Source organism: Diplotaxodon limnothrissa, linkage group LG20 (genome assembly GCF_057381915.1).
Source record: "Diplotaxodon limnothrissa isolate DT_005_m linkage group LG20, D_limnothrissa_male_GT1.1, whole genome shotgun sequence".
In the NCBI taxonomy this organism is placed as follows: Eukaryota; Metazoa; Chordata; class Actinopteri; order Cichliformes; family Cichlidae; genus Diplotaxodon; species Diplotaxodon limnothrissa.
Window position 1 is genome coordinate 26,527,181 of NC_140615.1, and position 17,839 is coordinate 26,545,019.

The following is a 17,839-nucleotide window of genomic DNA, read 5'->3' on the forward strand; positions in this document are numbered from 1 at the left end:
CATGCCATGCTGTAGCAGGTTCGGTTAACTACCAGTGTGCTGGGGATGGTTCAGCAAGGTGCTGCAATGCCTCCTCCTGTCTTATACAAGAAAATAGAGGCAAAAAAGGCAAATTTGAAAAACTATCAAAAACAAATGCGTAGAGTATCTGTGTCACCATGTATGTCAGTACTATTTTTGTAGTAAAACTGTGTGAGTGTATGGATGGCTGTCAGCTAATGGGTCTATGAAATGCCAAAAAAACAAAACGCCCTCAGTAATAATGCAAAAGATTCTTCAGTCTCAGCTTCTCAAATCTGAATATTTCACTCTTCTCTGTTTTACACAACTAAATATGTTTGTGTTCTGGACTGTTTGTCAGACAGAATGCTTACTACAGGGCCTGGAGGACTTGGAAATGACATTTGTCATCTCTAGTTTTTAATATTTTATAAGCTAATATTTATTATGAAAATGGTATTAGGAAAATAACTTGGATAGCCCTGCTATTCAACCTGAACAGTTTCCGATTTATACCTTTGCTTATTTGATTTTTGATCAGATGGTAACATTTTAAATAAAATATGAAACCATCTTCACAACCGATGTGTTTTTCCTTACAACTATTAATGTTTAGATGAGGTTGAACATTTAAGACGTCAAAGACCTTAATGCTGCTTTCATGAAATATGGAAAAATCATGCTCTCACAAGAAAGTATTTTACCAGCACAGTGTGTAGCGCTTTTATTTAGGGCTGAACGATATATCGCATTTGCGATAATATCGCGACATGATCAAGTGCAATTTTCTAACCGCAAAGGCTGCGATTATACTGCGATTATATTATACAATTCATGGGCTGCATCCTCCTGAGGCCGCATTTGTAGACCGATTACGTCACAGCGACGCGCCGAAGGCTGTCCAAATTACTACCATATCCCAGAATTCATAGCGCGGCCCAGCCAAACTCCAGTTTCCAACAATGGCGGCCGCTACTAAGTTTTAAAATTACTCATACTAATCTTTCTGGGTCACAAAATAAACTTTTAACATATTTTCAGGCGAGAAAGTAGTTGTGTAAACATCAAATATCTGCTCGGTTTATCAAGATATCCCATATTTGCAAAAGTGCTTCGACGTTTTCAGAGGCGTCTGCTACCCACCAGCTCGACAGCTAGCCGGGAGCTCGAGGGTTACTGATGCGGCCGAGAACGGCACAACTCCCGGCACATCATTTTCAGATCACCGCGGAGTTTCGCTGCTCGGGTTAAACGTAATATATAAGTCACTTAGACAACCTAAAAATGTTATTGTTGGGCTTTTTTCAGTGTTTTGTTTGTTCGTGAGTAAATCGGTTTGGCTGAGATTAAAGTTATTAGATTAGATAAAATAAAACTTTATTAATCCCCCGGGTGGGTTCCTCCTTGGTTTTCACACAGCTGACTAAACGTCAAACAGAAAACTTATTAAACAGAAGTATGAGACAGTCGAGAATTTACACCAGTGTCTGGTTATATTTTAGATAGCAAGAAGCAGACGGCCGAGTTTATTAAACTCCACCGAGACAGCGGTGACGCTAATCAGAACCAGAAGGCTAGACCGTCCAATTTCACGCCTTTAAACTTTAAAGGCGTGTTTGTGTGTGTGTTTATACAATTGCTATTATGTTTGCACTTTATGTGTAATGTTACTGACTGCAGAGATCAGTAAGATGTGTGTATTTTTTATTTATTAGTTTTATTTATTTAATATTATTTTTTAATTGAATGACTGTCTAGTAGTTCACAGATGTCGAAAAACTGAGTGTGGTAAAGCCACTGATTTTTTTTATGTATATTTCTGCAATCTGCACATTGTACTGACTTTCATTTTAATGTTTACACCAGGGTTCCTTGTCAGCACTTTATGCTCAGATGTTTGTAAGCTAAAAATAAACTATTGTGTATGTTCAAATATACTGTTGTGATTGAAGAAGTTAAATAAAAATGTCAGTCATCAATTCATGCATCACCTCATGTCATCATAACAGAGGTCTGTCTTCCAGGAAAGAACAGTTTAAAATTAATGTAATATAGTATTGGCCATACTATTTGATGTATTGCTTGTCTTTGTTTAATAATACAGAAGACAAATACCTTAAAAAATAATCGCATATCGCATCGCAATCGCAATATTGGGGCAAAAAATCGCAATTAGATTATTTTCCATAATCGTTCAGCCCTACTTTTATTTTATTGGGGCTACAATAGAAAGTTTTCAAACAATACCCGGCCCTTTACTTATGAAGAGGCCAGGTTGTGTATCAAAGAGCCTATTTATTTAATTATTATTAAACATAGAAAAGGTTTCTCGCTGTGATTGTTTCAATAAAGGAATGACGGAGTTGCCCATTAAAGAGAAGGAGGCCAGACACACAATGCTGCTGCTGCCCAGCACAACAGGGCATTCTTTCAGCTCGCGCCACAACAGTCCTCACTGCCGAGTCCAGCCACTGCTCTCCTGCTGCTTCCACAGCTCCCTCCTTTTCAATGTGGGGACGAAGAATAAGGACTGAAAATGAATAGTGGGCAAGCATATAAAATCTGAAGCGTTATTAGCTATAAATCTAATGAAATAACATTAAGATTTCAGTTTGGGTTTTTGTGGGGTTTTTCGCCTTCTACTAGAAACCGGTGCAGAAATAAAACCCAAAATTGGAAAGGAAGAAAGGAGCTTTCATTTAAAAGGCAAAGCTGAGAGGAGAACAGATTAGCTAGTGCACAAGAAAGGGTGACTCAAAGAAGGGGAGAAATGGAAAGGTGGATGACAGAAAGAAAAAGATGTAGCTGCAGGAGCCAGGGGCAGGGCAAAATGTCCTCCTATGGTAGTGTGTCAACAGATCAGCGTTTAAAGTGAGCCGCTAATCAAACATCAGCTCAGACTGACAATAATGCATGTGTGTGCGATTAAGAGAGCCGCCGTCATCAAAGACGCACAGCACAACACATCACAGCTTATCAATATCACACGACAAATCTGCATAAGCACCGGTTCCCACAGTCTGTTAAAAATCCACCTGCCTGCATTTCTGCCTCTGTGTATCCATCTATTCTCCCCACCCACATCTCTTTCAACGTAATCCCGGAAGACACGGCATCATTCCCAGGAGAAGTAGTAAATGTCACAGATTACCTCTACGCCGCTGCTTCTGTGCCCGTTCTCTCTGGTTATTCCACAGAAATATTCAAAAAGATAAATCCAAGCAGGATGACTTTGACTAGGATGAATTCTGCTTTTCTTGCTCCATCCAAACCATCCATGGATCATCCAGCTGTCTGTGAGCAAGTGCTAGCTCCCAGCTTGCAAACTCATTCAGGCAGGCAGCTAGTAGGCAGCTGCCGTTTTTCTTCAAAGCTCCACAAGCAGAGCAAATTAGAGGTCCAGCCCAGCTTAGAGGCTAAACCAATGTGAGCTATTCACACTCCAGTTCCTGTCTGAGGCCAATGGCTGCAGCCCCACAGCCCCTTGCATACTCCCGCCCACTGCCTGCCTCTCTCTCTCTCTCTCTCTCTCTCTCTCTCTCTCTCTCTCTCTCATCTGCCTTTCTGTTCTACCCTTCTCCAGCTATCTTAGTCATAAATATAGACTCTTGGCATTACCTAACACATGGTCCCTCGTGATATACAGCCAGCTTTGTGCAGGTGCCTTGACTGAGAAAACCTCCCTAAGGTTGAACACTGGGTTAAAGAAGGGAATACAGCACAGAAAGATGAGAGGGGAATACAGTAGAAGAACAATACCACATATATTGCCACATATAGTCTACTAAATGCTTATGTACGGCGTTTGCTGGTTGGATCAGTTTACTATCCTTTGACCAGACTAGTCCGGAGAGGCTTGACTTAATTAGTAACTTTCAGGGATTAAGCTCCTAATGGCTGACCAAAGGAAACCTTTGTAAGCACAGGTCTGTACCTGTGCAGACATGGACTGCTGCCCAGGCATCCTGATCACAAAACCCCAGAGCATCCCTGAGGGAAGAGGACTGCAGCTTTTTGTTCGGATTCACTTGGTCCAACTTCAACATAAGCCCTCATTGTACCACAACTAGAAGTAAAAAAGTAACTTATAATAGCACTGCTGCAGTGAAAAATTAGTGAGAGTTAGAGAAGATCAAAAGCACTCTGATATATGCACACTGAAATGAAACTATAGCAAGCAGATTAGCCTAGTTTAGCTTAATGACTAGGAGCAGGAAGGCTCATTCTAAACAGAGATTATGTCTAACAGTACCATATACTCAGAATAATAAATAAATAAATAAATATATATATATATATATATATATATATATATATATATATATATATATATATATATATATATATATATATATATATATATATCCATAGGTCCCTCATCCTATTCACACATGGAACGCCATAACCAAGTGGCCGGCATAGTGTACAGGAACATCTGTGCCGAGTATAACCTGGAAGTCCCGAGGTCAAAATGGGAGATGCCCCCAAGGGTGGTGGAGAATGACCGAGCTAAGATCCTGTGGGACTTCCAGATACAGACGGACAAAATGGTGGTGGCTAACCAACCGGACATAGTGGTGGTAGACAAACAGAAGCAGACGGCCGTAGTGATCGATGTAGCGGTTCCGAATGACAGCAATATCAGGAAGAAGGAACACGAGAAGCTGGAGAAATACCAAGGGCTCAGAGAAGAGCTCGAGAGGATGTGGAGGGTGAAGGTAACGGTGGTCCCCGTGGTAATCGGAGCACTAGGTGCGGTGACTCCCAAGCTAGGCGAGTGGCTCCAGCAGATCCCGGGAACAACATCGGAGATCTCTGTCCAGAAGAGCGCAGTCCTGGGAACAGCTAAGATACTGCGCAGGACCCTCAAGCTCCCAGGCCTCTGGTAGAGGACCCGAGCTTGAAGGATAAACCGCCCGCAGGGGCGTGCTGGGTGTTTTTATATATATATATATGATGAATATAATCACATAAATAATATAAATAACTTGTTTATTGTGTACAAAAATCAATGATTTAAAGGATTTCAAGCCAACCTTGAAATGTAATGTTTCTAAAAATAGTTCTAAAAACACAACCAATTTGCCATATAAAACTGTGCTCATCACTTACATGATGGACAAAATGGACAAATGCACTACTCAATTAACCAGTTACGATATAAAAAAGAAAAGCCCTCAAGGACATTATGAGGTTTGGTCCATTTTTAATATGTCATGTAGTTAATGCACCAGTCGGGCAATAATCTGGGTGCAATTTGACAACAACTATGGCTTTATCATGAGTAAGGGAGTGTTGATCCAAACTCTGATACCGTAATCTGAAGATTGATTTTATCTGATTGTAGAGATTTTGAGCCACAGTCATGGTCACTGCTTGCAGGAACTGGCTAGCTAGAATGTAGACTAGCTGGCCACCACAGCAGATCCAAATCATCACGAGACAGACAGACACAGACTAGTCTTCATGATCACAACAAAGAATCCTTGTTCAGCCAGTTTATTTACACAATTTAGTTCATTGAACTCAAAAAGTTCAAAAGAGGTGTCATTGTCACACACAACACTAACAGCTAACCAGCTAGCTTGACTGCCAGCTAGTCAAAAATATTCTCTAAACACACAAGCTTTTTTTTCCTTCATGTGAGGCAAAGGGCTCTACTTTTGCTGAAGTACGAGTCTAGTCTGAGCATGCAGGGAGTGCAATCACCCCGAGCTAAACTGAGAGAACTACAGTACATGAATACTTCTACAGTTAAAGAACAAGCTAGTGGTTCAATAATCAGGGCCTGATCACCTTAACTTGACCCGAGTGACTGAGACTAGCCTCTCAACGGTTTTCACATCCTTACTTGAGTATTCACACGATCAAAGCATGGCCGTCTTACATGGATGAGCTTGATGAGGAAAGCAGAATGAGGATTTTAAATAACAATAACATTACTGTGAGCCTCACTTTATATTCATGATCACAGTGGTTCTTCAGCAGTATTGATTAAGTTGATGTAAGACCAGGCTCAGAGTACAGTTTGTTCTTACCTCCAAGTGCAGAAATAAAAAGAGAAACAGAGGTTGTGCTTTGACAATGGTAATTCTGAATAGTGTGCCATAAGAAAAGGGCCTGAAGGAAATTGTCAGTAACAAAACAACATAGGACCATAGCCTCCAGGGCTGACTTTCACCCACTTGCCAATCACAGTGACAAACAAGGAAGAAGATCTGCAGTTCTTTTGTAGATTTGAAAATTGGTTCTGTTATTTACTCTAATAGTAGGAAATGATAGTCTTTTGTGACTGTATCTGCAAAATGTACTAAAAACAAACACCACATGCATTAAACATAAACCTCACAAAGTCCTTGAACACAGAGGCTGCACCTGTCCTCATGCATCATTACTATGCAAAAACACATATTTGCCCAGCTTCCTCAGTGAGCTTAGAAGCCATCATTTTTCCTTCCTCTGCCTTTTCTAGAGAGAATTGTGTGTTAACGCAGCTGATATTTGGTCACGAAAGAAATATGAACCGTGTGTATGTGAAAAGAAGGCAAACAGAAGCTGGGGCCCACTCATCCGTTACAAGAATGAATGGCCATCATTAGCATGAGGCTCCCCAGCAGCACCCTGCAATGCAGCGACACACACAATGGCGAGTGCCACGCTTCCCCCTGCCGTTCCCCCAGAGAAGCCCTTTTGTTTGAGCAGCATCTGGACCTGACCTCCATGTATTCAAGGCTGATGACCCCCCTCTCCATTCCCTCTCAGCTCCTCATATCTTCTCTTCTCTCCTGTAGTAACCCCTTCTTAAAAACCTGCTCTGCCTCTAGAGCAGCCCCCTCCTCCTTCCTCTCGTATACCTTGTCCGTTCATCACATACAGATGCCCCCCCTCCTTCTTCTAGCTAAAGAGAGCAGCCATCTCTTGCTTCTTGAAGAGAAGGTCTGTGTATTAGTGGGCCTTATACAAAGCCTGCAGGGTGAATTAGAAAACCAAAGAGGAAAAAGCACCAGGGCTACTGGCCATCTGTCCCTCTGGGTTGGACGTGCCTGCTCCAAGTGTGCCTGCCCCCCCCTCTTTCCCTCACATAATTCCCACCCCTACCCCCACCTTCCCTGATTCCCTTAGCCTATATACACAGCATCAACCACACACACACTACCATGCATACATCACAGGCTTTGGATTGTGGATGATGGTGAGAGCGAAAAAAAAGAAGGAGCGAATAAGGATAGAATAAGGAGCTGCCACTTGCCTGGATGCAGAGAGAGCCCGGAGCCAACAAATCAACCCGTAATCCCTTTCTTTGTGTGAACGGCAAACAGAGAAATTTGTCTCCCACAATGACTTCCCCAAGATCGGCAGTGGAGTGGAAAACAAGGAAGCGAGGGAGTGAAAGATAGCAAGGAGGGGAGGGAGAAAGAGAGAGAGAGAGCAGGAGATGGTGGGTGAGAGCAGTAGAGGCAGGGACACGGTGGGAGCAGCTAGAGTGTGACAGAGAGAGACTGAGGAAGGCAGCAGCCACCGCCGAGCCACAGGAACGCTGACACTCACAGGAGGATTTGATGTGAAGAGAGGAGAACGACAGAGTGAGGGAGCAGAGAGAGAGAGCAACGGAGGGAGGGAGAGATCAGGTGGGGGAGGGAAGATTGGTTCACTCTGTTGCTCAAAACGCTGAGATAACCCTCATCCGCAAGCAGCAGCTGTAGATGTGAGAGAGAAATGAATCCCACGAGAGAGCAACTTGTCTATCAATTGTGACATTTGCTGCACATGATAACAATGGCCATCTGTATCAGCGGGGATATGCGGGAGAAGAGGGTGGGTTGAGGCAGAGGTGCTCTTACTATAAACACACAAACACACACACACAAGCCCAAAAGCAAAAAGAAATACCTCAGATAGTGTCAGCGCTAAAGGCACCTGTTCGAGTCAACCAAGTGGAGTGGGAGCAACACATGTACCCAGGAAAGGGGGAGGAGACACGAGAGACACAGACAAAGGAAGCACAGGGCTGAGAAGTGTGTCCTTTATTTGACTGCTTTTGTTATTCTGCCTTGTCATGCTAAGACTATATTTGCATGTGTGCGTCTGTTTGTGGTAGAGACACTATAAAGGAGGTGGCAGGGATAGTAAGTCACTAAAGAGTGAGCAGACGGAACAGGAAAAGGGAGAAAGGGGGTAAACAATATAAACGTTTCAATGTTATATACACACACACACACACACACACACACACACACACACACACACACACACACACACAGTGTTGTGCCCCAAAAAGGGCCACAAGACAATATGTCTGTGTGTCTTTGTGTGTCTTTCCAGCTGCTTACTATATAGCAGCGGGATAGTCTTTGGAACAATAGGTTGGGGTTCGAATCCTGGTCAAACCATGCATCCAGTAAGGAGCTCGAGGCTAAAACCCCAACCCTACCTTGGAAGATGATCAAGAGATGCAACTAAAGTCATACTGGTTCAGTTGTTACCCAGCTTAGCAAGGTATTGGAGAACCATCAAATACTGATGAGAGGTGGGCTAGTGGAACAAGTCACGGACAAAGAGTTAATGGAATGCTACTATCCAAGTCGAGCCAAGCCATATCATGTTACAATGCATGTACTATGGATAAGTGGAAGGCAAACATCCACATTGACCTGGTAGCTCAATGCTATAACGTCAGTGTAAGAAAGCTACTATTGAAGCTGAAGATCCAAAGTACAGAACAATATGAACAGTAGTGAGCAGTGTGGACATAATGAGCTGACCCTGATAGACTGGAGTAGTCTAGTTGAGCTACGTAATGCCCACCTAACTGCTGTAGCAGTAGCATCTGCTGAGCTGAGAATGAACGATGTGGCCAAGGTTGTCATGGTCCTGGGTCGAGCGACCCAGTGTTTGAGTTTTATGTATCTTTTGTATTTATTTGTGCCTTAGCTTAGTTCACCTAGTTAATTTCTAGATTGCTGTTTAGTCTTGTTCCTTAGTTGTTTATGTAATCTCCCCCTGTACTAAGTCTCCCTGGTTCATGCGTCATGTCTGCGTGGTTATGTTTAGTTCATGTCATGTCTAATCTCCATGTTTCCTGTTTTACTTTGAAAGTCTGTATTCAATGTTATATTCATAGTTATGGTTTCCTGTGTCTTCATAGTTTTTTCCTAGTTTTACTTTCCCAGTTTAGTCATAGTTTAGTTTGTCACTGCATTTCTGCCTTGTCTGCACTCCTTGTCACCAGTCACAATAAAGGCTCGCTTTCAGTTAAGTTTACTCCAGTCTACTCTCGTGTGTTCGCACCTGGGTCCACCGCATGGTCTGCCTCCTCAGACCGTGACAAAGGTAGCCACAAAACCAAGGACAAGACTCCCTGAGCTCACTGACAAAGTCCCAACAGACAAGAATGCGTTCAGATGTGAAACCACCTCCAGCCCTACTATCAGAATCACTGAAACCAATGAGCTCATACACAGTACTATCACAGTAGTCCTACAAACACTGGGGTATAAAATCAATGCATGTAGAGAAAGCCACCATCCCCATCTGTGGAGAAGGTGGTTGGAAATAAAAAAAAAAAATAGCTGGTTAACAAGGGAGCAGACGTCACAAGAAAAAGGTCCTGGATGGATAATATATACAAAACTATATACATATCTAAGGATACCAGCCAAAAACTACCAGCCAAAGGCTAACAGGTCTGGACACCGTTTCAATATTTTCTTCAAACCAAATAAAGGAATTGAAAGAACATCCAATATAAGCAGCGACTGATTAGTAGTGGAAAATATTTTTGAGTGTAAGTGTCACATTATAGTATTGTTTTAAAATGACAAATTAATGATATGCCCAGTGAACGAGCAGTAGGGGATTTTAATCTATAGTAAATGTGTGAAGATATTGACGTCATGTGTCAAAAATTAGTCTGTAACATACTCTGTAATACTCAAAAAATTCAGATAAATGACAGATGTTTATGTCCCCTCAACAACGTACCCAGACAATTCATGAGATATACCTTACCAGTTCTGGGTTTAACCCCCTTTGCTTTCCAAAGTGCCTTCTTTGTGGTATATAACTTGTTGAATATATGTATATTCAACAATTTGCTAGAAACATTCCTTAGAGATTTTAGTCCATATTGACATGACAGCATCAAGTAGTTGCTGCAAACATGTTGGCTGCTCACCCATGATGCAAATTTCCTGTGCAAGATATCTGGTGACAGTGGAGGTCATTTGAGTACAGTGAAATCATTTTCATGTTGAAGAAACCAGTTTGATCTGTCTTGAGCTTTGTGACATTTTCTGCTGGAAGCAACCATTAGAAAATTGGCACACTGTGGCCATAAAGGGTTGGACGGGGTCAGTGACAATCGTCATCCAGGATGTGGTGTTTAAACAATGCTCAGCTGGTACTATGGGGCCCAAAATGTGCCAAGAAAATATCCCAAAACCATTACACCACTATCATCAGCCTGAATTTTTAATACAAGGCAGGTTGGATCCATACTTTCATGGTTAAATTCTGATCCTACCAGCTAGATGCAAATCAAATCAAATCAAATCAAATCAAATCACTTTTATTGTCACATCACATGTGCAGGCACACTGGCACAGCACATGCGAGTGAAATTCTTGTGTGCGAGCCCCACAAGCAACAGAGATGTGCAAACACAACAACACAAACGAGCAAAATACAAGAATGGCCAACCTGAAACTAATAAATATATGTACAATATATAATAGTGTATGCATTTCTGGATGTGTATACTAAATATTTTCCTACGTGTGTGTGTGTGTGTGTGTGTGTGTGTGTGTGTGTGTGTGTGTGTGTGTGTGTGTGTGTGTATACACATTTTTACAAATTAAATAGTAAAAAAAAAAATAAATAAATAATAATAATAATAATAAAATATATAAAATATACAGAGTTGAATATGTGCAAAAGTAGAAGTATGCAGAAGTAGAAGTAGACTCATACCAAGCAACATTTTCCAATTTTACATTTTCTTCTGCATACAGAAAGTGCAACAAGTGATTGTGCTACTGTTTGTTTTCCATCAGCTTAAAGCAGTCTGGCCATTCTCTTCTGAGGACAATACAAAATACTGTCGCCTTCTGGATATTTTTATGTTTTTCCAGTGTTTCTCTGCAAGCTCTATGGATGGTCCTGTGGGAAAATTCCAGTGGAGCGAAATATTCAGTCAAGCCCATCTGGCACCAACAATCTTTCAGAACTTAAAATCACCTTTCTTCCTCATTCAGATCTTTGCTTTGAACTACAACAGGTCATCTTGACCACGTCAAAATGCATTAGCTTGCTGCCATGTAATTGGCCGATTACATTATATTCAGCAAAGTGCCATGTCAGTATATATTATATTCGACTGCTATTATGACCGTTTCTCATATTTTTATCGGTCGTTTCAACAACCTTGACGCCAAACCAGCAAAACCAATAGCTTGGTTGATCAGTCTGTGTGTTTAGTAGAGGTGGGAATCACCATACATCCCACGATACGATATTATCACAATACTTAACGCACGATACGATATTATTGCAATTTTTAAAAATATTTTGCAATATTCAGATTCTGTACATAAAGGTAAACTTTATCAATATTCATTTTATCTAATATCAAAGTTTCACACTCAGTCTTTCTCTCATTTCAGTCAGTTTTATTGTTGACAAACTTGAACGGTTTGTATTACAGTCTAGTCCAACTTAACTGAATGCAACCATCTGGTACAATTATAGCTATTGTGAACTATGCAGTTTATGAAAACTATGCAGCCCCTTCAGCAACTGAAGAATTTGAAAGTAAATTAAAACAAAATATAATTTTACATTAAATAAAAAAGTTTTAAACTTAATTAAAATAAAACATGTCTTAAATTAAAATAAGTAAACTGTCATGTTTATTGCTGCCAAAAAAAGAGTTAAACACATTTGGACAGTGAAGGAATGTCAGGATTCTTGCTCAGAAAAAGGAGCTGAACAACATGCTCTGAAGTCAGAGCATGTTCCAGTCCACAAAAACTTTTTTTGTAACAAAATATCGATTTCTGCTGTCCCTGTATCGATACATTATTAGCAAACAAAATATCACGATACTACACAGTATCGATTTTTTTCCCCACCCCTAGTGTTTAGTGTTAATCACATGCTAAATTATTGTTGCAAATCTGGTAGATTACACCAGCTACATATCAGCATTACCAATGTGAACATGTTACTGGCTGTAGTGGCTCCACCAGGCACCCTTCAGTGTTCATTTTTTTTTATTTATCTTTCACACAAACATAATTAAATAAAAAAATTGGCACATAATCTTGCTTTGATAATACCTTTATTCAAAGCATTTGTTTTCGAATCTGAGTACATAGTGACCAGTTCTGTCTTAGGCTTTTTTATTTATTTGCTAGTAACATTTACCCTAAGTGTTTCCACCATGCTCCAAAAAACTGACCAGCTGGGTTAGAGAGATTTTTATACAATATGAGCAGGAAATGGAAGAGTCCAACAGTGGACTGAAAACAGGGGATATGAAATTGGGAGGGAGACTTGAAAAAATCTATATAGATATATATTAGAAATATGATTATATCTGATATAAGTTAATCTTGATTTGTAAGAAATATTAGTTGACTGATGTTATTTTAAAGTTTTCTAAGTTTGTTCGTTGTTATTGTTTGGCTAAGTGCCCCACCCTTTTCTGTCTAACCTGTGTCTACATTAAATCCGTGTGCCTGAATTGTTAGGTGAAGTTAGATATATAAACCTAATCTCAGCTTGGGTTTTCTTTTGTTGAATTTATTTTGAGTTTTTGGATGTCTTTACACCATTTGGGATTTTGTGGACAGTGTTACAATTTTTCATTTAATTAAAAATGATTTTAAAAAAAATGCTTCTTACATATTTGCCCCATGTGCCTTACTGTTTGGTCCCTGACACTGATATTTAGTCCTGTTAACAGCTAAGTTTAGCTATGTAGAGGTTTGTTCTGTACACATTTGTTAGGAGAGTCTTTAAGGTCAATGACGGATCAGTTAAACACTGTATCACAAGTCATAAAAGCACAATATAAGAGCTCTAAAAACATTGAGAGTCTTTGAGAGAGAGCATACAAGGCACAGTCCTGCCTACATCTCACTCCTCACTGACCTTAGAGACTTAAACCAACCTTCATGATGACAATTCAGTTGCACTGGTACATTTCCTCTCTTGTGGATTTCATCAGTCAGCTATGATAAAAGTGCAGCCTCTTAATAAAAGCGCTCTTGTAAAAATAAAAACCAGTGTGCAATGACCCAAAGATTAATTTCTTGCAGTTAAAGACATCTTAAAAAGTTTTACTAAATCTGCCGACAGTTATCTCTAAAAAGGAAGTGATCTTTGTATCTCTATTTGTATCCACAATTTCTTAGGGAAAAAAAGTTAAAAAAAATAGAAACAAATCCTTGCAATCATTTGGGTCTCTCTTACACCACCTTACAGTAGCATTCTTTTGAAAATCTCTTGTTGTTTAGTTTTCGTTTTGATGTTTATGTCAGCACTGTCCTAGCACACAGGGGCCTCTCCATCATACAATGAACTTCGTAAGAGTCCAACATGCTCATCACATAATCGGACAGGAATCTATTTTCAATATATCAGAACATCATAATCCCAGGGAGGGCACCGGGTGAGGCTCAGAGAGGCAGATTTACCAGTCACATGGCTGAGAGTAAGAGAAAGACACCCAGAGATGGGGAGCAAAGAGCGAAAAGGCAAAGAACAAGAGAGTGACCCAGGGAGAGAAAAAAATCCATTAGACTAGAAGCCACATTTTATTAGGAAGCACTGCAATGCAAACACATGCAAACCAACACCAAGTCCCATTTCAGAGAAACAGGAGCGAGTGGTCATGGTGATGCTGATCTCTGTTGTGCCTGTTTAATTAATGTCTGTACATATCATAATCAGATAAAGTTCTCAGGGGGAAACATTAACATACACTTGCAAGCTGAAAACATCTACTGTGCTGCTTTGCTGAAACACTTAAGGCCTCAAGCCTCGTGGCCGACACAATTCAAGCCAAATGCTTTGGAAACACAAACGTGACATGAGTACAGTAGGAAAATGAACTGAGTAAAGCTGGGCTGTGTTACCCAGCCGCACATCCAACTGTTTGTGACGTAAGTGAGCCCAGCTGTGGAGTCTGGCACAGCGCGGAGTGTTTGGCTTGAGCCATGTTTTTTGTATCTTTCACAGTGATGTGAGACAGCTGCAAAAATGGTACTCTGGCGTGGTCAACACAAGTGGCTTTAATGGGCAGTAATGAGAAAAATGACAGCGAGTGTGTTTGAAAAATACATGTTTCCCCTTTCGCTGATTAGAAGCAAAGCTTGTGCGAATTTTAAATGATGACAAGAACATAAAGACTAACAGAATAATTTATATAAAAAAGGAAAGGATTAAATAAAAAAAGATGGTAAACAAGCCATAAAATAAGCCAGTGATGAAGAAATTATGTAAAAAACAAAAACAAAACCCAAACAACAAAAAGTAATACTCACAAGGCACAGCATGACGATACAGGTTGGCTCGGATTGTCTTCTGCAGTTCGTGGTCAGGAGAAGACTTCTGAAACCTCAAGCTCAGATAGTGCTTCAGATCCTTGTTGAGCTTGTGACCTGGAAAACATGGCCAGACAAAAACAGCTCAAATAAATAAACCTAAAAAAAGGACATCTTTTCACCGCTGACATGCTTTCATTCACCCTCAAGTAATGTCATGAAAGGCCACGACATTTCCATTGTTCAAATAGTGACAGAGGACCAGACCTTTCTCAGACAGTAAATAAACAATAACTTGTTACACATACATCTGATTCATAGTGAAGAATACAGTAAATATGTGATAATATTATCACATATTATCACAAGAGAATTAGTGGTGCTTACTATGGGGCTAATGTAAAAAAAGAGTTGGGGCCTTATAAACAGTTTGACTACAGCAGGGAAACACACACATTATGTACTAGGATGGTCCGTTTATTTGGGAAAGGTAGAGACTGAGGGAGGTTTGGGTAATTGTTTATAAGGCTGTCTGATTGGCTGGAATATTCATGCACACTCATCAACCATCCAATCAGGCGTGAGGATGCTGCTGGCTGAGTTTGAACAGAGCTCCGGCGCTCACAATGGGGCCAGATGGTCAGAGCTCGCTCTCACGCCAGGGTCTCATTTAGGACCATTTAATGATCTCCAAATATATCATCCATGTCTGGGAGAGCTGGCACGCAGTTCTTGGGGGAGGTGCCATGGCCTCCTGTCGGGATCAGTTCATAGTAGAGGAGTCTCTCCTTGATCTGTGCTTCCTGATGCCAGGGTCAGTGCCCTTACTGAGGATGTATTGTTTACTTTACAACTGATGGGACTTGGAGGGAATTTAACATTACAGTAACATAAAAAGGGCCAATTGTTCTGTCAACTGGGATCCAGCTGATCCATGAAGTGACTAACTACTGCTGACCTAAGCGATCAGTGTCAGTAGGGTATCTCTAATCTATGAATAAGATCAGTATGATTGTTTCCTGAATTAGTACACCTCCAAGGAGCAGGTCATACAGCACATATTTTTAACCTTCGTTTGACAACGACTAAGCAAAATTTAAAAGATAAAAGTTTGTTCAAGTTAATAGAATGGTTAATGGTTTGAGTTCAAATAAGAACTTCATAATGGTAGAGAGCAGTTAGACCTGGAAATGCCATAGCCGTAGAGTTTCAGTGAAGTACTTTTACTAAAACCCTTTAGTTTCAGTAAAGGCTTTTCAGGGTGGAGAAGTCTAAGCCAGGAAGGAGGCAGGAAGGTTTTCCAGTTTTGGAAAAAATTCTATTCAGAAGTAGGAAAAACATTACAAAAAAAGAGACAAAGCAGAATCATCAGAAGGAAAAAAAAAAACCAAAACTACTGGTCATCTATCCTGAGGTTTCGTGTAACGTGACATCATCATCTGCCCCTCGTCACATCCACCCGACCACCCTCTACTTGGACACGACCATAAACACTTGAACACTGAAGTAAAACCAATAATGCAAGGCGCAGAGAATTAACAAAAAACATCTAAATCAAACATGAATAAAGAATGAGATTACAGTTGCAAAACAGTTTGTTTACACACAAATTTGAAGCTCTGTGAAAACAATATTAAAATAGAAGTTGAGAATAAGTTTACAGCTAAGATTCAGAAAGAGTGCTGGGCTAATAATACCACAGTGATTCTGCTCCTGGGTGTTTTCTGCCCTAAAACTGGAGACAGTGGCTAAGATTCTATGTTGTTGTATATTTCAGTTTCTGTGCACACACGTACACACACACACATGCACACACATAGCCCACCGTGTAATTCAGTGCAAGCAAAGCACAGTCAGGTAATTGTTACCTAGCAACCAGCCAGTGCTGACGACCATCATTACGGTCCCTGCTAGGCAAGCAGAAGTCAGATTGTAAGAGGAAAAACAGATACAACAGCATACTCTCTCAGACATGCAAGCACACACACACACACACACACACACACATGCACACATCTTTTTGAATCACTGCATCCTTTGCTGTTTTCATGTCTGTAGCGATTTGATTTATACAAACAATGCTTCATCTAAAATAAGATGTGTTACACATACATTAGCGGGCGCCTTTACTGTCTTGTCAGTTTTGCTGGCTCAGATGCTTTCCCTGAGATTAGACCGCTGTCGGGAACAACCCCCCCTCCCACGGGTGTTACAGTTAGCAGAGGGTGGGCCGCCTAGGTGTCATGCTCCATCAATGAGAAAGTCATCAAATATTCAATATTTATGAGGATTATAGGCATGTGGATCACAGATTACCACTGCACCACTGTGGCATGCGTATGTGTGTGTGTGTGTGCATGCACTTTATATGCCGTTTATTTATATTCTACCTGAATTTTGAATTACAAATGCTGTTGTGCAAAGCAAATGAGCAAATGGTTTGGTGGTGAAGATGCAGCCTTCTGCAAGTTAAACTGTAAAATTAAAAAATATTTCTATAAAGATGTTGAACAAATAAGCACTCCTCTCATGGAAAATTCATGGTTTGATTTGATACATATTAGCCGTGTCACAATTTCTGATATATTTTTATTACAGCAAGAAAAAGGGGCCTTGGATTTTTTTTTTCAATTTCTTACCATGTTCAAGGACTTTAACTAAAACACAATTTTTTTCTTGACCTATTTAAAGCGGTTTTCCAGCAGCATGTGACACAAAGCTTTAAAATGCAACAAAAACAACCAGATGTGGTGTAAAAAGTGGAGATAATATCTCAGCGACGACGGCGCTGCAGTGTTCCACAGATTTTTTGAACAATGGACATGGTGAATTGTTCAATTCACCATGAGCTGAATGGAGATCCCTGTATTGTGTACGCTAAGAGCGCTGTATTGTTACTGGGAATGTACTGGACATTCTCATACAGCTACTGCTAATCCACAACTAATCTCTCCTAAACACAGTCTTTATAATGCTGTTGTTCTTTTTTTGTTTTGTTTTTTAAAAAGGCACATACTACTACTGCACTGAACATATACATTTTTGATTTGATACCTTATAACATGGGAAAATGTTAATATCTGTGATGTAATGTGAAAAATACATTTATAGTGTAAAGTCTACAGAGTCATTGAATTCTGCACAGTAATCTGTCATATCCACTTGCACAAGTTCCACTTTGGTGTTGTTTTGGCTGGTTGTGTACCTCTCAATGATTCATAGATAATACAGAGAGAGATCCTGCAGCAGATTGAACTTTCTGGAAGAAAATTATGTGATTAAAAAAATGTGCA

General features: G+C 40.3%; 1 protein-coding gene across 5 annotated transcripts in view; it reads right to left on the reverse strand.

Annotated features, from left to right (window-relative positions):
- Positions 1–17,839, reverse strand: part of LOC146611057 (membrane-associated guanylate kinase, WW and PDZ domain-containing protein 1-like) — a 92,265-nt gene that overhangs the window by 51,458 nt on the left and 22,968 nt on the right. For all 5 annotated transcript variants that reach the window (XM_085344301.1, XM_085344298.1, XM_085344300.1 and 2 more), the window contains exon 2: positions 14,547–14,663. In XM_085344301.1, coding sequence (XP_085200427.1) covers positions 14,547–14,663 — 117 coding nt within the window. The remainder of the gene's footprint in view (positions 1–14,546; positions 14,664–17,839) is intronic.